The sequence below is a fragment of the Mytilus edulis genome, chromosome 4 (genome assembly GCF_963676685.1).
Source record: "Mytilus edulis chromosome 4, xbMytEdul2.2, whole genome shotgun sequence".
In the NCBI taxonomy this organism is placed as follows: domain Eukaryota; kingdom Metazoa; phylum Mollusca; class Bivalvia; order Mytilida; family Mytilidae; genus Mytilus; species Mytilus edulis.
The window spans coordinates 6122947-6147306 of record NC_092347.1 but is presented as its reverse complement, the minus strand read 5'-3'; the positions used below and the strand labels follow the sequence as shown (position 1 = coordinate 6147306).

Genomic DNA, 24360 nt, shown 5'->3' with positions numbered 1-24360 from the left:
CATTTATATTATTCTGTGTAATGAATTATTGAAGTTTCAATTCTTGTAAGATGTTGAGAGTAGTTCAAGCATTTTTCAATAGATAGATATACTTCAATAACTAAAGTAACTGAAGTGAATGTAGTTATAAATATTTAAGTAAAGAGATAATATGTGTAATTGCCTGTGAATAGTTATGCTTTTATCAACAGAAAAGCACTTTTTATTTTAATAATAAGAACATTCATGAATATTGTTAAAACAAAATGAAACATTACCAATTCATTGTTCTGATATTAGTTTAGTATGGTACTTTATACAAATTGACAATCAGTATACAAAGAATAACTCTATTTTACACAATTTTTAGTTATCTGTAACATTTAATATTCCAGGAGTACAGATTTAATTGATACAGCTCCTTCATGAAATTTAAATTGGCATTTCTTTTAATTTAATTTTCCAGCAAGATGAATCCACTGCGAGGCACAAGGAAGCTTTACAACAGATCCGAGAGAAAGCGTTTGAGATGAGTGTACTTAGACATTCCACAGAGGATCATAACGATGCACCCACTAGTACTCCATATGAGAAAAAGAAACTCTGTACTATTTGTAATGCACTGGTATGGCATTTTTATGATCCTTTTATAATAAATATCATGTAAAATTCTTCCAGAAGGTAAAATGGTCTTCTTGGAAATGATTTGTCAAAGGATAAGTAGTATTTTGGTGCCAAACACCATATAAAACGAAATGCATTTCAAATTTCTCCTGTAAAAATGATTACAAAGTTTACTGAATTTATATGTTGCCATTTATGTTAAACATTTACCATTACTTTAAATAGCCATTCATAGGACTTTTAAGTGATAATAATACATTGAATTTGTAAATCTTTATGATTCATATATCCACCATTTAACATGCAGATTAATACAACCAAAACCATCACTTAAATATACATTTTAATCAAAAGAGCTTTGTAATTTTAAAACTACTCATTTGCATAATATAACCAAATTTAGGTAAATTTTTAGTGTGTCTAATTTTTTGGATAGGCGTTGTACAGCAAAATTTACACTTCATGAACATTTTTAATTCATTTTGATTGCATTGCAAAAGGCCATAAAACTGAAAGAATATTCACTGTGCAAATTTAATTGTACTGTCTGAAGACCCTTACTGTGAAAAAAATCTGATGGGGGGGGGGGGGGGGGGGGGGGGCGGAAATTACAGGATATACAGGGCGCTTTTACTCAAAAGTTTTAGAAAATGTCATCATTAATATATAGTTTATAAATCTTTTTTCTTTGAGTATACCTTCTCTTCATGAACTATCATATGTATCTTCAAAATGTATAATCAAATAGCAGAGGAAAATAATTGCAGACTGGAATCCAGAATTTCTTCCATTTACATAGGCGGATCCAGAGGGGTCCTGGGGGCCTGCCCCCCCCCCCTCCCTCTATAGTGGGAGAAATGTGGGAGATTATATAGGGAATCACTGGAGCCCCCCCTTTTAGTTCAGTCAGCAGGCCCCCCTTATGGAAAGTTCTGGATCCGCCACTGATTTTAGTGGATGATACCTTACTATACCCTCTGAAAAACACACACACACAGCAGTTTGATAGTGTTTTTATACTTTACTTTTAAAAATTGCTTAGGCTACAAATACAAAATGTTTGCTTTAATATGAGTATATTAATGTTGCAGATCATATCAGAAGTGTACTTATTGAGCCATCTGAGAGGAAAGAAGCATCAACAAGCTCTTAAAGACAACAACTCTGGTAGATCTATGTGTAAAGAGGAAATTGTAAGTTTGTTATATTTTCCTGTGAATAATACACAGGCAGTAAGATACAAATATATCTTTATTAGGATTTTAGCCATTGTTTATATTGTGGATTTTATGAATTCAGGATGATCACAAAGTCAGATTCTTTTTAATTACTGACGCAACCTTTTAAGTTTTAAAAGAAAAATTCTTGTTGCTAAATTCTTAATTTATGTGTTTAACAGTAGAAAATGTTTGCATGAAATAATTGCCAATGATTAACATTTTAAGTAAATATTATTGTTTTTATAAATAGGAAAAGTTTAACTTGAAGCATATAGTGGATGCTCCCAGTAACAGCACTCATCCAAAGATAGTATCAGAGAAGGAGAGACTCAAATCTATGAAGAAGAGATGCAAGAAACTTAGACAGAGGATGACAACAAGGTTTGTGTAACTAATTGTCGTCTTTTGGATTACAAATTATTTGCTGGGTTAAAAAAATAAGGTCAAGATATGTAATAGGCCTATAATCATTATTTCTATATATAATTTTGCCTGCAGATCAAGTAATTTAGAACTTCTTATCCTTTTTTAGAAACTGTCACACAAACTGTAGTAAACAGTATGTTTTAACTAACATTTGAATATTTATTAGCTTTGCAATTCAGTGTTCAAAGTTTAACCAGACTTCTTTTGGTGGCATGGATCAATATGTATTTTTGGTAGTAGGGCAGTTCTAGCACCTAACAAAATCATCATCTGCAATTATTTGAAAGTTATTATAATAGATTAAGACTGTGTCTGTGGTTATTATACCTCTACCTGTTAACCTAGTTATATATGTACACATTTATTTAATCCACATACTAGTTAGAATATTGTTTATTCTTTTTATAGGGGGTTAGAGTATGAAAGCTCTTTGTCAGGAAAACAGCAATCCATCGAATCAGAGCACAAAGCCAAGTGAGTTTTCACATGTGAAATTAATTTGAAAAAATATGTTTTGTTCTTTAAGACGCATTTCAACACTGTCAAATTATTTTCATCATTTATATTTGAAAATAACATATAAAGAGCTATGAAAATTATAACAAAGCCAATCTGAAAATGATAAATATACAAAGATATTTTTGTTTGAAGGACATTTTATTATAATTTAGGTTGCACAAAGTTATTAAAGACATAACTAAGTACCTGCAAAATACAGAAAGGGGTCCTTGGTCACAAAGTCGAGTTTCTGCCTTGGATAGAGCACTGGGAGAAATTTCAAGAATTTTAGATAAAAAGGTAACTTTATATTGTAAGAAACATTGATTAAAGTGAAAAGATAATCTTTAACATGGATTTGATGTATCACATTTAAAATGGCATAGATATTTTTCAAATCAAATATCAAATGTTTTTTGCTTCATATAGTATCCGTAAATGTGAAGAATAGTTATTGTTTATACATTTCTACACTATTAATTGAGAAAAAAAAACAGGTTGTTGTGTTGTTGTGCCTACAGTGTTTGAAAATGAAACCACCGATGTTGGAACTAACTGCTTCATTAAAAAAAGACCAACAAAAATAAAATATTGAATAGTCTTTGGAACTTAAACAATTATATGTACCTTTGATAATAACAGAATATAGTCTTGACATATAGTGTTTTCATTGTAAGATATATATTTTACTAGATACCAGCAGACCAGACATGTTTGAGAGTACTGAGTGGTTTAAATACATTATCTAGGATATTATTGCTAGTTGATGCAGCAAATCCAGAGTTACCTCCCATTCTACCACAAAAGTAAGTTAATAAGTTATCTTTGGTTTTCACATTGTTTATGCATGTGTCAACTTTTATACAGAAGTAAGCAGATTATTATATTGGAATATTGCAAGAATATTGGTGAATATTGTGCCAATTTTTGGAAAACTTTAGTTGGATGCTGTTGGTCTGTAGATATATAATTTTTACAAGCCAGAGAGCAATTTTAAAATCCTGAGCTTATGGTTAAGTGTGAAGACTGTAATAATAATTACCAATTTGACATGTTTTATCTGGCCTTGAAAAAATCCTCACCTTCTTGGTATTCAGGTCTTCTTTAACTTGAGTACTTTGTGACTCTTACCTAGAAACTCAAACAATTTCATTATTAAGCGGGGGGTATAAAAAAAAGGGGGGGTATACTGTTTTACCTCTGTCTGTCCGTCCGTCAGTCAGTCCGTCCCATGAAACTTTCGTCACATTTTTCTCAGGAACTACACATCCACCTTTTCTGTAATTTGGAATCAACATTTATATATGTCAGCCATACCGTGTGATGCGTTTTCAGATTCATCACTTGACAACTTCCTGTTTACCGAACACTTGTCTGATTTTACACATGATAGCCAAGTTGAAAATTTTCGTCACATTTTTCTCAGCAACTACAATACAAGGATTTCTGAAATTTGGTTTCAGGATTTATATAAGTCAGCTATACCGTGTGATGCGTTTTCAGATTCATCACTCGACAACTTCCTGTTTACCGAACACTTGTATGATTTTACACATGATAGCCAAGTTGAAAATTTTCGTCACATTTTTCTCAGGAACTACAATACAAGGATTTCTGAAATTTGGTTTCAGGATTTATATAAGTCAGCTATACAGTGTGATGCGTTTTCAGATTCATCACTCGACTACTTCCTGTTTACTGAACACTTGTATGATTTTACACATGATTACCAAGTTAAAAATTTTCGTCACATTTTTCTCAGGAACTACAATACAAGGATTTCTGAAATTTCAATACAAGGATTTCTGAAATTTGGTTTCAGGATTTTTATAAGTCAGCTATACCGTGTGATGCGTTTTCAGATTCATCACTCGACAACTTCCTGTTTACCGAACACTTGCATATTTTTACACTATTAATATTATCCACTTGCGGCGGGGGTATCATCAGTGAGCAGTAGCTCGCAGTTTCACTTGTTACTAATAAAACACAGCTGAAAATTATTTAAAAAAATATATATCATATACAATTTATTTGTAAAAAAAGCTAACTATTTTACAACTTTGGCATTATAACCATATAATTTTTGTTTTGTAGGTCTATTATATTAACCTGTACAGTGTTTAGACAAGCATGTAAAGGTTGTTATGATAACTGTCATTATATGATGTTCAGTAACAAAGTAGGAAACGTCTTAGAATTACTGTCTCAAAGACTGTTGGTAAGCTTTATATTCAAATATTGCACATTTGATAGTTTTGATAGTTAAGTTTTATTCGTTCACAACTTTCCCCATTCCATCCTGATGGAAATATAAGTTGTCCAAACTTTGTATTGCTATGTATGCCAAAAAATGAAGACCACACGTTAAATAATTTCGTGTGTCCAAAGGGCTTTTCTGGATTTACCTTCACCAGGAATGTTCAAAGCTGAATATTTGAAAGCTTAGAATGTATATGAACTGAAACAGTGTAAGAGCTGAATGACAAAAAAAACACCTAAAAAATAGCCAAAATCATCTAAGGTCAACTTTACCTGATGGAGTTAAAAACCTTTGTTTCGTTAATATTTCAAATTTTATAAAGGAACAAATTGAGAAAGGTTTGTTATGAATCATGTCAGTATCAAAGAGATGTAAAAACAATATAAAACATCCAAAATATCCATTCCACATCAGCTCTGTAGTACCAAAGTACTGACTACAGAGCTGATGTGGAATGGATATTTTGGATGTTTTATATTGTTTTTACATCTCTCAGGGGTCTGTGGATGAACTGATGAAAAATCTGCTATTTTCAATATACCCACATTACTTGTGGCATTTCAAACTCCCAAAATTTATCCAGGTTTGACTCATTAATCAAAATCTATCTATTGTTTTAATTGTTAAATTGTTCTTGTCAACCAATCATATTGACTGTTTTGAATTTTTTAAAGCCTTTAAGTTTACTCCGACATGGAAAATATATGATAATAAAAATTTTAAGATGTAATGTTCAGTTTTAGGGAATGTTTTAGAGCCTTTTAAAGCCTTAAATAATACCTTATTTTGCTCTTTATTCATGATTTGTTTTTTTGGTATGTATTTATATATTCATTAGTTACATGTCGAATTGCAGACAGGATAGTTGTTTCATCTTCTGTAGAAATAATAAAACATGTACACACAATATATTTGTCTTCTAAATTACAGGTTATGATGCCAAACGATCAGAATTTATCCTCCCTGTCATCATCTAGTAGTCAGCCAGCATCCCTCCCTTATGATGCAGTAGCTGTTAGTACCCTACAGCTTGTATCTACTGTTCTCTCCTGTCTTGCCAAACATAATCCGTCCATTAACAGTAGTGAGGCCTCTATGGAGAGGATGAGCGGCACTGGTGATGCTTTCATGAGTCGAGGAAATGATATGATTAGGTAGGTTTATTTTCACTTTGATATATAAGGAGTGCTAAAAAATCTCTGAAATATTAGCTTATGAAAAATCTTGGTAGTAACCTCAAACAGGAGTGAAAAATTGCACAGAACCTTTAAAATTCCTCAAGTTCTCAATATTTATTCAAAGCATATATATTAATAGCTGTAAACTGTCTGCAAGTTTCAAAGTTTTGATACACTGGTTGAACCTACCCTGTTTTAAAAATTTAATTTGAAGGTATGTGCTTCTTTACCATGCCAAACCCTGGGTACAGCATACTAAATGTGTACTTTTCAACAACAACAAAATCACTGTTTGAAATTAATTAGAAGCTTAGTCACTCGATTGAATTATTTATAAGCCTTGTTATCAATAATAATGAATATAAAAAAGGTTCCATAATTAAGCATTTGCATGTTAGAATGTTATATATTTATACTTCATTATGCAATTGTGTTTGATGATCCGAACAAGTGCTAAAAAGAAAGCTACTGTTGATCCTAATTTTTTTTTGTGAATAATCCTGCTTCATTAGGCAGATCCATTGACAATTCTTTAAAGTTGAGTCAATGATGTTTAATATGTAGCTGTTTTTTCCATGGAGATTATTTAGCCTGCAGCCTGTCATGGTATTTTTTGCCTATGAAACTTTTACATAGTTCACATGTTTAAGATAGTGATTAGGTCATCTTTGGGGAACTATGCATGGTGAATCCATGATATTTTTATGCAGTTGCATTAGTATTCGATATTTTCATTTCCATGAAGTTGTATTGCCCTTTCCACTCTGTAATGGTCTTTTGACTATAAATGTGAAAAAAACCTTTTTTCTTCAACATAAATCAGTTACAAAATTTGAGATCTCATTATTGCAAGAAACTAAGAATAGAAAAAGGAAAAGGATGAGAAAAATATTATTTACAAAATAAAGTTGTCATTCCGATTCATTTCAAAATGAGGCGATGAAGTTTAGAAAAATCTGTCTTTAATACAAGGGGGCTAGACTTACTACAATTCCTTTTCTTTTTATTTCTTTCTCACTTATTATTTGTTTACTGAAAATAGCCAGTATACTGATTGCTCTCTGCATATGTCAGTATAATGTTAATCTCTTAGTTATAGCAGTAAAACGGTTAAAGGGGCAATATTGAAAAAAATAAATAAGGAAGGGACATTTAGCATGTCTACGAGGGTCCGTAAAGTCAAAATAAATACAGAATACAATAAACTTGAAGTTATGAACCAAAACAGAATAAAAATGATGATTGAATAACTTTTCCTAACATTATGATCACAGCTTGATTCACAATGGTGCAGTTTTAGCTGTGCACAAGAATGTCTTCATATTTCTCCCTCTGTGAATTTACATCAAGTGGATACATATTCTGACAGAAGTACTATTAAAGTGTAGAAAAAAGTATAATTAATTCTAGATCTGACAGTGTCAGAACAAATATAAACATCTTCAGAATTTTTATTTTACACAGAATGTTACATCATCTTAATTCCTCAAAAACATTTCTGTGTGGACTCCCACCGAGAGATGGGGCAATAGCTGTATTATTACTGTCTTTGATATGACTTTCAATAAGCATGAACAATTAGAAATTCTATAACATTTATGATATCTATAGCTGAGTAAATGTTGACGATGGAGACAGTCGGGGCATTTCTTGTCCTAAGATGTAATTTTGGTAAATGAATACAGGTGAATATGTTTGTGTCAAACCTTTATTGAAAATTGCATTAATTAGTCGGTATTCCTGACTATTACCCTCTCACAGAGATGGCGGTATTCCTGACTATTACCCTCTCACAGAGATGATTGTTTACACTTGTGCAAAATGGCAAATAAATTGTCATGTAATTTTTTTTGGCATGTGCAGACATTTTTCACATTCAAAGACCGTAATTAGAAGTCATGAAAATGAGTTATTTATTTGGGACTTGTATTTTATTCCCTATGAAGTGTTACACAACTGTATGTATGGAGATTAAATGTGGAATTTATTTCTGGATGTAAATGCTGTTGTAAATCCAATAGGAATTTAAGAAATAGCATCACAAATACTGCAGCTTTTATTACTCTTTGATTTTAGCAATCTTCTTATGAAACTCAAAATTCAGTTTATTAAACTTATGTTACATTGTTTTTGAAGTACAAACTTAAATTTACAAAAGTCACAGAGAAGTTGGAGAAATCGTTTCTTTCTTTTAGCAAAAAATAGAATGGTAAATTAGTTCAAATAATATTCTAACCAATGGAGATTCATTCATAGAATGTCTTGTTTTGAGTTTTTAAAGAAAACTATATATTTTGTACCTATTTTTTGTACAAAAAGTCTATATTAGATAGTTCAAGCACAGACAAATTGTTAAATTTTCAGTCGTGTAATTTTTTATTGAATAACAGTATGCTTTTTGTTACTACATATTGCCACTTATAATAATCAGATAACCAAAAATAATAAAGTATTGCTGATTAAATTTTTTAAATTAAGATTTTTAAATTAAGATTTGAATTGCCTCCCTTTGCCCAAACTTATGGCAAACATTGATGGCATTTTTATGACAGAGATACAGAAAGAATTTATTCCGCAGAAGCAACAGGATATGACAGATATTTCCAAATTCTATGTATGATTTAAAAGATACGTCATTTCTGTTTAATTTAACAAATTACAGTATGTCTGGTAGGTACAACTTTATCATGAAACTACATGTAGTCAGATAGTCATGCTTTTGAATTGTAACATTTTTTGATATTTCACATTTGTTTTATTTCTCCAAGATAAATAGGATGGTTTTAAGTACAAACTGAATAATTCTACAAACATTGAATGTCTTACAATATCTGTCCATACACTGCCATTGTTTCATTTTGGACAGCATTGATATACCCATCTTTTATTACCTTAATTAAATGATATAACAGTATATTTTATAGTATTTTTCAAATATGAATGTAATATATGTTTAATAGTAAATTTAAAAGATTTGAAAAAATCTGGTATAAATATTAAAGCTTAGTGGAATCCTGATTTAATAGTTTTTGGGAATTGATTGTATACATGGACATTTAGCATGTTAAATCTGATCTGGAGGGTAAATGGGTTACTTAAATTTTTAGGTGTGTAAAAAAATATTCAGACATGTTTATAGAATTTCACTCAATTTACAGTACTTGTACAATGAAGTAATGGCTTTGCTGGTTTTCATTTTCTCATGGTATAGAGAAGTTATCGCCTTACATGACATAAAAATAAACATAATTACTTTGGTAAAATTCAGCATCTACAGATTACGGGATACTTTAAAACTTTCACTCAGAATTGTTCAATACAGACCATAAAATTTCTGCTTTTGCATTTATGCATAGCTAACATAGAGATACCCATCAATCCGATTGTAAAGATGATTTACGACATGTGATACATTTGATTGCTTAATTTTAATGTCTCAATAAAAAAGAGAAAATATGATATAATCTTTCTAATTTAACACTTGATCATACAGCTGCAGTATCATTATTGTATGTTTTTATTTTGTTTGCCACATTTATTATAATTTACATGAAATGATGCATAAGGATTGCTTCTGATATAATGTGGACATAATTTTGATACAATCTTCCATTTTAATGAAGTCTTTTCTACTTTTTTTCAGCTGTTTTTAACATTATTTTGGTTTTTATTAAATAAAAAAAAACATTCTGTGTTAAATTATGCTTAAACGTTCAGATTTTTTGCAATGGCTGTTTAATATGTTTACTATTTCTCTTTTTATTTTGATAACTTTATTTCACATTTAAATTATTAAAGCTTAAACACCAATGTACACCTAGAATGTTAACTTTCAGATATATATAGTATTGATATCTCAGACTGTTAAATGTGGTATTCTCTTTTATAAACCTCACTTATTTCCTTAAGACGTCCATAAACTTTTATCAGGGGATCCATACCATAATTAACTAAGTGGTCGCTAAAAGGACAAGCCATTTTTATTCACAATAAATCTGAAAGAGGAAAAATACTCACAGTAATGAACATTTTAGTATATGTTATGATCAGTTTAAATGCTAAGATTTTTGGTAAAAATAGACTCAAAGGATGCAATATACATGACTTATAAGAAGACTGGTAAAATTTTATTTGATCAATAACCTTTGGAAACAAAATATAATACATTTATTTCAACAGAATGTCTATATAAACAACAGACTTGTCATGATGTATGTCGATTTTAACTCTGCATCTGGAGTGAAATGATTTTATTCCACTCAAAGCAGTTCGATTGTCAAATTTAAAACATTTTAGGCTTGCTGAGCCTATTAAGCTTCTTTTTTTTCTTTATCTTTTTTTGTTTTTAAAGTTTTGGCTGTAGAGAGGTGAGAAATATTACATAATTTGGTGGATAAAACTGGTTCTTTACGGATTTTTAGATGAAATTTATTTTTCTTACTAAAGATCTGTAAAATGATGTGTTCTTTTTGGGGTTAATATTCATATCACACCAACATGCTCTTATCCTGAATATGCATTTGGAATCATGTTCATAACAGTGTGGACAACCATAATACTTATTGTCCTCTGCTAGTTATTTGTATTATTTGATTTAGACATTTAGAATCTTTGGCGACCCCACAGTTTATATGCCTATAACATGTATGATATGGGCGGTACAGGTGAACTTTCATCTTATCTGACCCATCCAATTGATTACCTGAGTGCCCCAAGTAATGGTGTTGTCCACACTGTTATGAAAATTATTCTAATTTAGTAATAAACATTAAATAAAAATCAATCCAAATGAATTTTTTTTTCTGTGACCTCTGGTCTTAGCAGACATGGTCCCATTTTTAGCTCACCTGACATAAGGGTAAAGTGAGCTATATATGTATTCTCATCACTTAATGCAATCTTCCTTTGTCTTAGTTCATTAACTTACAAAATTTTCCTCTCTGACACTGCTAGGCCATTCAAAACTAAACAAGTCCACAATCATTATCAGACCTTGTCTAACAGACTGAAGGCACTTGTCCCTTGTTGATGATGACTCCAATATGTTTATTCTTGTTCTTTTGTGTTGTTGGATTTCTGTCTCTTTGATGGTGACCCCCATCTTATTTAATTCATATAATTGTATGTTTTTGGGTGGTAGTTGTAAAGAAGTGAGTAGTTTCAGTTTAACACTACCATTCAAACTAAACTTCATTCTGTTCTGACAATAAATGTCTTCGTAGGCTGGCTCAAACTTGATATAATTTTGTCTTGCAGTCCATTTCATTATGAAAATTAAGATGATATCTACATAATTACAACATAAATCATAAAACGACAAGATAACTGTACAAAAAATTATGATGTAATCTTCCAATTTTTATGTCTTCATGTTTGACTTGATAATATTATACATATTTAATGAGAACCAGAAAAAAATTGAATGGCTTGACATATTATTATTTCAATGAAAATCAGTAAACCAGATAAACATATCTATTGAATTACAATAAATTCACAAAATTTGAATATTTGCAAATAATACATTTATTGCATGCAGCTGTCAAGTTACAGTTTGAGGATTATTTGCTGCGACACAAAAACATCTTTATGTAATAGTCAGGAAATGTACTTTTAGAGTTTGATAATTACAGTTGTGGCTAGAAATACTAATGCCGCCTTCACAGTAAAGATTTGGTATGTTAGTATTGCACAAGGGCCACATTGACATTATCCAAATAGAACCTATTTATAACAAAATTTCCTTGGTGTTTTATTGCATATTTTGCATCTCCCACCTGATTGTTAGTGAAATTAAACTTTTGAAATTTATATAGTTGATTTAAATTGGAAGGATAGTAGACCCATAAAACACTTTGATCACATTTACATACAAGAAGACTATACCGGTAGTTTCTTCTTGGTTGTAGCATTTTTCCGTTAGATGTCAAGAATTGAGAAATACGTAATTTATTTTATACCCAAAAGGTCATGTGACTGCCATGAGACAGAGGTCATTGTGCCCTCTGGCTGTTTAGCCTTTCAATTGGTTCAAAAGCTCCAATAGTATTGTGTATTTTTGTTTACAAAAGTCTGCTTTAGAAAGACCTCTGTGAAAATAATTCAAGAAATCTGTCCTGTATACACTTAATCCATATTATAGGTTTGTACTTCAGAACAGATAGTTTGGAAAGATTTTATTTTTCCTCAATATACTAGTAAAAATGAGTTATCAATACATTATACATGGATAAGCTATATTTTTGTAACACATTAAAATGCATAAACAAATATTTTATGTGGTATTAAAAGATCTAAGTTAGAAAAGATGGAGAGAAATTGGAAAACAATGGCATTTAAAGAGATTATTGGACAGTACGCCAAGTTAATGAAAAGTCATTTATGATTGATAATGTAACAATTATCAGTGTCATCAATTGTAGTTTTATAGCTGATTATCCCATTTCTGACTGCGGTCTCAAATTATCCTGGGGTGAAACTTTACCCCCAGGGCTCCATGACATTGTTGATCCTATAAAATTCTCCACAAAGCTGCTTACAAACAGTTAAATAAAGGGATTATACTCCTTTAGTGGCAGATATGGTTTTGTAGATAATAGGATTGTGTTATGTTTTTGTAAGTTTGTGTATTTAGTTTCACAATTATCTTGAGTTATTGTTTTATGTATGATATAACTCTGCCAAATTTCTTCCTATGGTGCATTTGATGTATGGAGATAAAGGGATTATGACAATCTGTCAGATTTTACTGATTTCTAAAACAAATATACAGCTTTGAACTTGAGGTACTTTGACATTATGTTCGTTTTTAAAGCAAATTTTTCTACTATTAGGTGTGTTTTGCAGTAAAAGGTATATTATACCGCAAACATATGCATGGGCAATGTGTGTGTGTCTCTCTCTCTCTTATAACTATCCTGTTGTTTTGATTTGGTAATTATAAATGCAGAATGTTTATCTTATTTCTTTCTTCTTTTTTTTTTACTTTTTTCTAATTTTCAATCTTCTTTCACAATCTCAGTAATAAATGCGGTATATTTATTTTTATTTTTTTCTTTCTTCTTTACTTTTTTCTCTAACTCCTTCTTCTCTCTCTATTTTCTCCGATGTTATTTGAAATAACAGGATCAAACAACTTATCTCATAATAAGAAATAGGTGATCCATACATTAATAAATGGTTGACATTGCATCGTATGACATGTTTTATTATTCAACAAGTTTATTTTCTTCAGTAAAAAAAATCTCTTTATCTTTATATTGATCTAGATAAGTTTGTGATAGAAATCATCATCCCTAGTTGTATGTAGAATGAAAGTTTGATTAAAATCACAACATTTTCCACTTTTATTCACACATCTAAAGTACATGTTGATTAAGTTTTCCATTTTTTAGAAATTTCAATATCAATAACATCAAAGTCTGTTCTATAACATAGTAAAAGATTTTCTCTGTAAAGTTTTTTTACTATTTTGCATATGTAAACTTTAAATTATGTTTTCACATCAAAAACTTTGAACTTATGTTCAAAATATTGCAAAAAAAAAAGACAACATACATTTCTTGGCCTTTTATAACTGACTATGCAGTATGGGCCTTGCTCATTGTTGAAGGTCATACTGTGACCTATAGCTGTTAATTTCTGTGTCATTTTGGTCTCTCTTGGAGATTTGTCTCATTAGCAATCATACCACATCTTCTTTTTTTATATTTTGTTACATTATACAGAAAATTTCTTGGTGTAACTGCTGTATTTGTATTGAGATGATAGAGGAGGGTTAGATAGAGATGTGCTTATTCATTACAGTGATACAGACTGAACACAGGATGTGTTTGTCCCCTCTCTTCAGTCATGATGGTTACCAATCACAACTTTATCTACTGCATCATTTGTTTGTATGAAGTGGGGAGAAAAAAATCAGGAAATAAAAACTCCATCATTCACTATTTAACAGTAGTGTTGGTGTAATTTGATTTGACATGGCCACATGCTGAATTGGCACATACCCATATCCATAAAACTCATACAAAAACATTCAGTTGTGAAAGGCCAGCATCAATTTCCGTAAATTTTCTACTAAACAGTTTAATGTTTAACAGTTTGTGAGGTATTTGATTTCATAAGGAAGTGTGTCTGTGAGTACCAGTATGTGGCAGTGTATCGTATGTCGAGGGAATAGGAAATTACCAATGTCATTCAATATTAATGGTACCTCAGGTTTACATGTCCTCAGATGTTTAAATGTTTCATATTATTTATCAAAATCCGCTTACTTTGGTAGATTTTAATTTTAAAATAATTATTCCCACTGGAATTTTTACATTTTAATTTAGATGGAAATCATACTACATTATTATTGTTGACAGAGCTTGCCTAAAAATGTTCATTGTTGCAAAATAACAAATTATTCATACAAATTGTGCTTCTTTTTAAAATAAACTTTTTCTAAAACACAAATTTCCGCATAGAAAAAAACCCTACAACCTTGCAATAGTGTGACAATTCGAGTTTTACTATCTATTGTGTATAACCATTCAAATTTTCCTGGTTAATGTCTGTAAACTGGGTTAAAGTGACAAAACTACCTACTACAAGGAAAATCCTTTGTGGAATGGCAAAATCAAGAGCTCAATCAAATGGAGAACAACTGTCGTATTTCAGACTTGGTACAGGCATTATATGTAGAAAATGGTGGACTAAAGATTTCCGAATAAAAGATCATGTCATTAGTTCATTAAAATTGCAAAACCTTTTCATTTCTCAGAGTCTTGTTCATGACATTTCTGCATTTTAAAATCCTGTCACCAGTTTGAAATATTTCTTTATAACTCATTTTACACAATTCCATCAGTTGCAGAGGGTGATTAACTACACTCTTCTGTTGATTTCTTTGTACAGTTGTTTCCATACTATTGCAGAGATATATTTATTTTGTCTTCTATTTCAGTTACATGATCAGTGTTGGAATTGTGGATAAGTTGACCCAGTATTTTAGAAGTGTCCAGGGACCACTCCATGATGACAAAGATGCTGCAGAATTCCTCCAGCATGGACTGGGTCTGTTAGTGGCTGTAACAAAGTTCATGTCTAAGAGGTAAGCTAATGAATCACAAAGGAGAATATCACCTTTAAATAACCTCATAGGTATCCGATGCTAAACCTCATGTAAACAAATGACAAGTCTGTATACCATTACAAAATTGTTTCCTCACACTGAAGAAAGTTAAAGTATCAGAGGTGTGATTATTGCATAAACTAGTTGCAAGAACATTTTGAATTTAGTTGAATCATTTTTGTCAAGAATATAAAGTATGTATATAGGCAAAATGTAAATATGAGTACACAATATACATTCACCTTTATGTTCTGTCCTGTCCAGTTCAGACTATATATAGCTACCCAATCTAGTAGTCTTGGCAGGACATTTTTGAAAAATAAGAAAGGTTAAAGATTTCTAACATGCATCATTCCTTCCCATATTTCACCATTATAATATCAAAGCCAATATGTGCAGACTAATGTCTGAAAATGTGTTAATATCAGATATAAAATCTAAAAGTAGTACATAGCCAGCTTTGCCTGTCTGTTGGTGACAGTCCCCAAGGTGACAGGATAGTAATATAATGTTTTGACTGTAACAATCGGTCTGTAATTATCCATGGAGTAGTGTGACCCATTAGAGTACAGATAGTTTTGGATCAGCTGATTATATGTCCACTGGGAATTCTTCATTCTTCCATTTTCTACTTTTTATGTTATTATGATTATAAGGATCGATATGGTCAGCATATGGGTAAAATTCTCTGCCAGATAAGAAGTTTAATGACAATTGATATTCACATTATGCAAGCATTCTTTTATCTTATTTTTAAAATTACATAATTTAGAAAGAAAAAAATATGAGACTATAATTTCATTGTCATAGTTTATAAGAAAAGGGTTAAATTTTATACAGTGACCTGTAAAAGGTCATGTTTCTCCAGGGTAGCAGTTTAAAGTCGTTCTTTACCGGCAATTGATATTCACCTTTTCGATTTATGTAAGCATTCTTTTATCTTATTTTAAAAGTTATATTTTAAAAGTTACACAATTCAGAAAAAATGACATAATATTGTCACCATTTCAGTTTGGAGCAAAAGGGTACGGTTCTATATTAAAGTTACTTTATTGAAAAAAGATTATGCTTTTCATTATGGAAACAGTTTAAAAGGTTAATGTTTTTCTTGAGTAGAAGTTCAGGTTTTTAGGGTGCCAGGTAAAATGGCTATCTTTATAAAATGAAATTTTCATTTTTATAAGATATGAATCTAGTGAAAATGACCCTTCTATAGCTAGAGGTGCATATGTAAATATTATTCTGAATTTCTGTTACACAGTAAAACACATGTTTAGCAGGGATGAGATGTAGGAATATGCTACAATGTCAAATTGTAAGCCTGTTAAGAAGTTTGGCTAGTTTTCTGTTACAGAATGTTTTTGTTTGTTTCAGCAATACTGTAATTCAATCATTCAATAAGTAGAGTGGAAAGTGCAATTCCATGTTGTCCAAGAAATAAGCCCTATCATTTTATCATTTAATTTAACTGTATTCCATGTTGTATTTTTGAAAATGATAGAGAAGTTTCTTCACTTTATTATAGAATTAATGTACTTTTCATTTGGGTAATTTTGTGGATTGAAAATACTTTTATCAAATTATGTTCAGGATGGCGATCGACAAAGACCCTAATTTAGGAGCTGTCAATAAGAAGTGTTTGTTTGCGTTTATAATCCATATTTGAAACGACAGCCACAAATCTGGCTAAGTCTTACAAACGGGAGCTTATTAACTTATTAAAGAGAATATTTTCCTCCGAGTGTTACTTAATGGAACACTAGCCTATCATTTCTATGTTCATTAGATTATCAGAGAAGGAATTTCATTGATTCATTGCCCAGATTTAAGTATAGGATGCCATTTTGATAAATACATTTATGATTAAATATGATTTGGTTATTTTGGAAAATGACGGGATATGGGAAGATCTAGAAATATAATAACATTGTGTGTCTGTTATTAAGGAGAGATTTAATATCTAGTTCTGCAGACAGACATATAATACAGTTATATAAATTATTTACAGCTTTCAGATTTAATATTGTTATATCATTTAATTTGTGGGTTTTACATTGACTGAAAATGTTTTATGTTGCTGTAACATGAAGGAAATATTGAACCGTTTTATTTATTCTTCCTTTCATTTTCTTTGATGAAGACAGTTAAGCTAATTTCATAATATTTGTATCACTTTGACATAAAAAGTTTTGGTCATGTTCATTAAAACATTTTACATCAAATTTTAATCATACTAAATAGTAGGTTTGTTTTTCCAAGCATCAGATGTAACAATGATTCCCTTTGATTGAATGTCCAACTCCTTAATAGCCTAATAATTGTTGAGAGTAATTCTTTATGCAATAATACCGTTTTAAATCTTTTTGAATACTGCAGCTGAAAGCTATTTTGTTTCCTGGTTGAATATAAGAGGATTTCTGAACATATAATATTCATTGTTATCTTTATTTGATGAAATGGGTATAATTATTGGCTTAAAATGGTTAATGTAAAAGAAAAACATTGAAAACTACAGATTTATTCAATCTTTAATTACTTCATTTGCATCAAATTTGTTTCAACATTCCCCACAAAAATAGGTTTATGGTAGAATTATATAGTTTTATGTTCCATGACTTCAGAATCCAGAAGATTTCCATTAACCTTTGTGCTAAAGACAGATAGATCAGGTGCTTTTCTCCTATTAACTCGCCATTTTGCATTTACGGTTTAGAAAAAAGGCAGTTTAAATTTCTCTTCCATTTCTTTTTTCATGGATTAATTTATCGGTTAACAGTATAAGTTATGGGGACTTAGGTGAAAAAAGATAGAATTTAAAAAAAATATATTTATAGGTGAAAAAAGATAGAATTTTAAAAAAAAATATTTATACACACAAGTATATTAGACTTTTAACCTGTCAGACTTTTTTTTGCAATTGCATGCATTTTCATTGCAAAACATCTAGTTTGAATTTCAAAATATTTTTTTAACCCAGATGGTGGGTTTGAATCAGAGATAAACTGATCTAAGTTCCCTGTGAATCGTAAAACCAAAAATTCTGGATTCATCTTATGTAATAATTATATCGACAATACTACAGATTATCAAAAAGTGGTGGTGCGAAGGTTTTGACCACCAAAATTAAGGAATTTCAGAATTGCACAATTTGGTTTTTGTAATAGAAAAAATAGTGAGGACCAGCAGGTTCTTCAAAGGACCACCAGGGGGGTAAAATTCAAGATAACTGCTTTTTGATTTTTTTCTATAAGAACCATAATAATTAGTTATCCATTACACCTGCTTTTATTGTTGTAGTATAAAGGTCTATTTGTAAACATAAGGGTCATACACCTCCTATCACCTGTCAAACTGTGGCCATCTGTATATCTGTCATGTGGTAGTCCCAGCAATAGGCTGTCCCTCAAGTCATTTACACTGATAACATGCATCATTATCTCATAATTAGCATGACACCATCATTTCTTTTATTTGTTTGGTCAATAATCGCCAACTGGAAATATTAGTCCAATGTTTAAATTGATTTATATGGCTTTAAGTTTACTGGATGATGGAACTGTTACCTGGGCATCATGTGACCTGATCAGCAGGGATTAAAGAGATAAAACATTTCTGCCATTAATCACACATCAGTGACTTAATTGTTTTTACTACATAATTAATGAACTACCAGGTATAAATATGAATCTCGGCCATTTGATACAGCCACATGCAAGTAATTAAGCTGTTGAAAATTTAATGTCTGATTTTTGTAGGCCTATTAAGTTGATAGTGATGAGCATAAACTGAAGACAGTTATAAATTGTTGGTGTGTAAAATATAAAAATGTTCTTAAGAAAAATTGGTTAATCATCATAGATCATTACCACCTTCAGGTTACTAATCATTTCAATGGAATTTCATCAAGAAAAAAACTGTGAATACGTTCAATATGTGTCCTTGTAAAAACTAAATGATGCTATTTTAACAGCAGAATTTTTGCCAAAGTATGCACATATATATTTTATATAGTCATTTTTTTTGTGGAATTTAAGATTTTGTTTTTCTCAAACATTTTGCTTTCATCATCAGGCTATTAGAAGAATACATTATTTTAGATTGAATATTTAAAAAATATCTTGTAAGCATCACACATCTTTATTATTATCATGGTTATACATCTTTTCTTTGATTTTAAACTTTGTACTCTTTCTAAAAATAGTGTGGCTCAGGAGTATTTCATTATTGTACCTGAACTTTCTATAAACCTGCCTTAAACATCTCATCAGTGTTTGTCTTATTCCAAGACAAACTAAATTTATAAAGTGTTTTTAGTAGGGGGGCATTATGTTTTCTGGTCTGTTCGTCTGTTCGTCTGTTCGTCCGTTCGTCTGTTCGTCCATTCGTCTGTCCGTCCATCCGTCTGTCCCGCTTCAGGTTGAAGTTTTTGGTCAAGGTTGTTTTTTATGAAGTTGAAGTCCAATCGACTTCAAACTTGGTACACATGTTCCCTATGATATGATCTTTCTAATTTTAATGCCACATTAGAGTTTTTACCCCAATGTCACGGTCCACTGAACATGGAAAATGATAGTGCGAGTGGGGCATTCGTGTACTGGGGACACATTCTTGTTTGTTTGTTGTTTGACCAACATTGATGTTGGTGGCTGATCTTTAAGTCTCAGATAATTTTATTCATCAATTTTCAGTGACATTAACTGTATGACATTTTGAATAAACAATTATATATTTGTAACCAGAGAGAATGAGTTTCCTTACAAATTTGCTTGTCTCTTCTGGGACTCGATCCACAAGCTATGTGTTACAAGGCAGTACAGTAACAGGCTCAGCTAAAGAAGTACTTCCTTAGCTCAACTGCTTACGTCTGACTAAGTATCTTTCAGCTATGTGTTACAAGGCAGTACAGTAACAGGCTCAGCTAAAGAAGTACTTCCTTAGCTCAACTGCTTACGTCTGACTAAGTATCTTTCAGCTATGTGTTACAAGGCAGTACAGTAACAGGCTCAGCTAAAGAAGTACTTCCTTAGCTCAACTGCTTACGTCTGACTAAGTATCTTTCAGCTATGTGTTACAAGGCAGTACAGTAACAGGCTCAGCTAAAGAAGTACTTCCTTAGCTCAACTGCTTACGTCTGACTAAGTATCTTTCAGCTATGTGTTACAAGGCAGTACAGTAACAGGCTCAGCTAAAGAAGTACTTCCTTAGCTCAACTGCTTACATCTGACTAAGTATCTTTCACATTTACTAAGGGAAGCAATCCAGTCACATATTATTGAAGACAATATATGTTGACCACTTAATGTATTATATTTTTATATGTTGTTACTTTGCTGACATATAGTATCTGTTTAAATATAAAAGTCTGCTTTCCCTGTATAAGCGAGTTTGGATGCAATGGGTATTCTGAGTTACATCAAGATTTCTGTAGCAATGCCAATGATCTAAGCATTAATCTAATATAAACTGAGGAATAACGGTAAATAAAAAGGAGTTGCCAATATATATGGCAGGCTAGGACTATCAAAAAGGGTCTTCTCTTTGATCAAGTGAACATCCAACGAATGCCAATACATTGTGTGTAGTACTTTAGAAAATTTGTTCAATAGGGACACTTGTTTATTTTCATGGGTTGTATTTTGCTACACACAAGGTTTTATTTTATGAAATGATTTGATGGATCAATGCCTATCAACATGTACTAGCAGGTATAATTTCAACCTTATTCAGGTTTAGATCATGTTAATGGAGGGAATTGATTGTGAATCCTCCTATGCAAATACAGACATTTGATATCAAGTTGAAATAGTATTCTGACTCTTAAGCTGCAAGTTCTTGCTTTTACAGCTAAAGACTGCATACCGGTATTTTTAGTGAATCTAATAGCAATTCAAGTTTCCACACATTTAGCAATCAATTTTACATACTGTAAAGACAACAAAATATTTACAAGAATATTATAATGTCAGAGTATTAACCTTCTCATTTTATAACTTTTTCAGAAATAATGCAATCTTTGAAAAGAAGAAGCAAGAAGACCCCACAACACTGATAAATACATTTGAAGTAACAGAACTTGTAGGAATTGTGTCTCTGTTGTATGGTATGCTGCTCCATTCAGGGACACCCAGTAGAAGTGACACGCCCCCTCCAGAGCTTCCCCCAGCTACATTACAAATCACAATCACAGGACTAAAGATGCTTAATTATATGGCAGTTCTTAATCTTGACATGTTACAGGTAAGAAAAATCACCAATTATGGCACATAGAAGAAGATCTAATTCAATATACTGCAAATTTGCAAAGTTTTCATTATTGAAAAAACAGAACTGGTATTGCAAATATAAAAACTTTTAATTATATAGCATTACGTAATTATATGCTGCGTAGACTGAGATCACAATAATTAATTTCACATTTTTGTTGTTTCTTTAAATTTAAGAATTAAACCCATCATTCAGTATATGGAAAAGGGCTCAGTATATAAAATGAAGAGAAAAAAAATTACAATCAGATCGTAGCACTGAAAAAAATTCTTTGCCTGATGGATGTATTTACTCATTCTAGTTTTCATATTTAATAATTCAATTTGAAAGATATTATGTGCCAAAAGTAATATATTAAAAAATCAGTGATTCTTAGATTTGATGATATAAATGATCACACTTTTCAGAAAACTTTGGGAGAAGAAGGATCTTCATTAGAGTTCCGACATATAGCCAGTTATTCCATGTGGTACTGCGTACACCATCAATGTGAAGAATTGTTACATGAAGTCATAGTGTGTGTGGGATACTTTACAGTTCTTAATCCAGATAATCAGGTAACATTGTCATTAGTTCTAGGTCAACTAGGCAACATTTTAATATATTTTGCTTTTGCCCAAACTCCACCCGAAAGGTAGAGACAGTGGGTAGGTAGGTAGACATTATCTGAATAAAAAAAGATTTTGAGTAGGCAACTTTTTTTAGAGGTTGATAGAGTAAGGACAAGCAAACACATTCTTTTTATAGCCCTATCAGTCAAATGAGATTTGTATGTGAAGTTCAAGGTATCTCCTGTCTGTTCACAAAATTTGAGATACCTTTTATGAAGCAACTTATCCTCAGGAAAAAAGTCAGTGAATTAGTTGTAGGACAAAAATAAACATAGAATAACTAATCCAATAATTAAAATAAGGGTCAGTCAAGGTTGTCAGTCACTGCAAGAGTAGCAGTGTATGTATTTCCTTACAACCAATGTAATGAATAATAAAAAATACCAGGTGAACAATTCAAGCTCCTAGTAGCCCCTTATTAATTCAAGTTCAATTTCCAAATTCTGCTTTATCACCAAATAAAACCACCAAATCCATTAATGGAACAATATGTTACGAGCGATCCAAGGATTATTTTTTAAGGTTATGAGGACAAGTATTTAATCAAGTCTCAAGCACTAATCTTCTGATGGCTTTTCTCAGATTGACAAACTCCAAACTCCCGTAAGATTTGGATGGGCCTTTTCTGACATTTAAATGTGTGATGTTAAATTACAAATGTACCTTTCGAGGCAGGATTAACTTCTGATTGCAATGAATAACCTTCTTTTGCCAAATGATTTATTTTCTGATTGTCAAATCTGAAATAGACACTGAGGCATACTTAAGAGATTTAAATGGCACTGTAGAGTACTTAGGAGCTTAAAATGGACGTTTGTGTTTCTTAAAGTAAGAGAATGGGTTATAAAATCTGATTTTTAAATTTTCATTTCCATCAATGTAAATTATTTTTCGACTCCAGTAGGTTCTGGTTTCCGATATTATCCATTGTCATAGTAAATATCAGCCTAATGTTTTTGTTATGTGATACAAATCTGTAATTCCCTATAGACCCTTGGTGATATTTTTTAATCATAAATCCATGGAATTTGATACTTTGTTTTTCATAAGGCTATTGGCAATCAAATTTTTATCTAAAAAGATTAAATGACAAGAGTTTGGTTGTCTCCCTTCTACCTGATAAAAACTGGATAAAAACTCATTTTTATTTTTAGGAATATTGCTGTGACAAAGTCATAAAGTATCTTTGATTTAACACTTTAAAACTGATGACTTTAAAGTTCACTTGAAAAGAAAATTCTGTTTTTCTTAAAAGAAATGAAAACCGACAAGCTATTATTATTTAAAAATTAATCATACAAATGTTATGAATTTTCATTTTTTTTACCAAAATATTTTATAACATTGTTTTAATGAGAAAAATTGTCATGAAGTTTGCCAGCAAGATAAAATATGACAGTTAGAATAGTAAAAAATATCATAAAACGTCAAAAATAAAATGTTTGTGAAAATAAAACTTAACAGTGATAGTCTATGCTATGCCACTGTTTTTAATTATGACATATCCTATCATATAGTTTATGTAGAGAAATCATTGTGCATAATGACTTGACTGCCGAGATAACCAAATCCAGATTCTACATAAATCTGTTTTGATCCACGATAAGTACGATTTGATACAGAGTCAGTGCATATATCTCTACAGTAAGCCCAGCAGTAGACGAGAATATCATAACTTTACATAACGTTACCACTGTGAGCAAATCTGCTGTTTATTGACCTCCAACAATGAGCAAATCAAGGGTTACCTCCCCCTGCAATTCATCATACATTCAAACTGTCAAATCATGTGGTATATCAGAAGTTTCTTGTTAAGTCAATTTCCTCATTTAACGTTTTGTGTGATATTATTTTGGAAACAGGTAGAAAACCCATGGTGATGGTATATTGAAATTGTTTGTTTTGTCTATTTTTTTCTGCGTTCATTATGCAACCTTGATTTTGAAATTGTCTTAATGAGTCTATCAAATTAGTTCTACATTTGAAGTTTACATCAGATATTCTAAAGGTAGCACAGAATGTTTGTAAATTACAAATTCTGATTATCTGTAATAATTTGATTATTTGTTTTTCTTTCAAGTTATTTTATTGCTTCATTATAAATGTTTTCACCAAATTATTTATAGTTTGATTCTGTCTACATGAAAGTAAGATGGCACCTAAACTTTATAAGGTATTAATT

The 24360-nt window shown here is 31.0% G+C and overlaps 1 protein-coding gene across 2 annotated transcripts in view; it reads left to right on the top strand.

Annotated features, from left to right (window-relative positions):
* LOC139518811 (S phase cyclin A-associated protein in the endoplasmic reticulum-like) overlaps positions 1 to 24360 on the top strand; it is a 72847-nt gene that overhangs the window by 38195 nt on the left and 10292 nt on the right. For both annotated transcript variants that reach the window (XM_071310396.1, XM_071310397.1), the window contains 11 exons: positions 446 to 604; positions 1695 to 1796; positions 2074 to 2204; positions 2658 to 2723; positions 2921 to 3047; positions 3441 to 3553; positions 4845 to 4968; positions 5941 to 6164; positions 15136 to 15282; positions 21303 to 21540; positions 21975 to 22124. In XM_071310396.1, the coding sequence (XP_071166497.1) occupies positions 446 to 604; positions 1695 to 1796; positions 2074 to 2204; positions 2658 to 2723; positions 2921 to 3047; positions 3441 to 3553; positions 4845 to 4968; positions 5941 to 6164; positions 15136 to 15282; positions 21303 to 21540; positions 21975 to 22124 (1581 nt within the window). The remainder of the gene's footprint in view (positions 1 to 445; positions 605 to 1694; positions 1797 to 2073; positions 2205 to 2657; positions 2724 to 2920; positions 3048 to 3440; positions 3554 to 4844; positions 4969 to 5940; positions 6165 to 15135; positions 15283 to 21302; positions 21541 to 21974; positions 22125 to 24360) is intronic.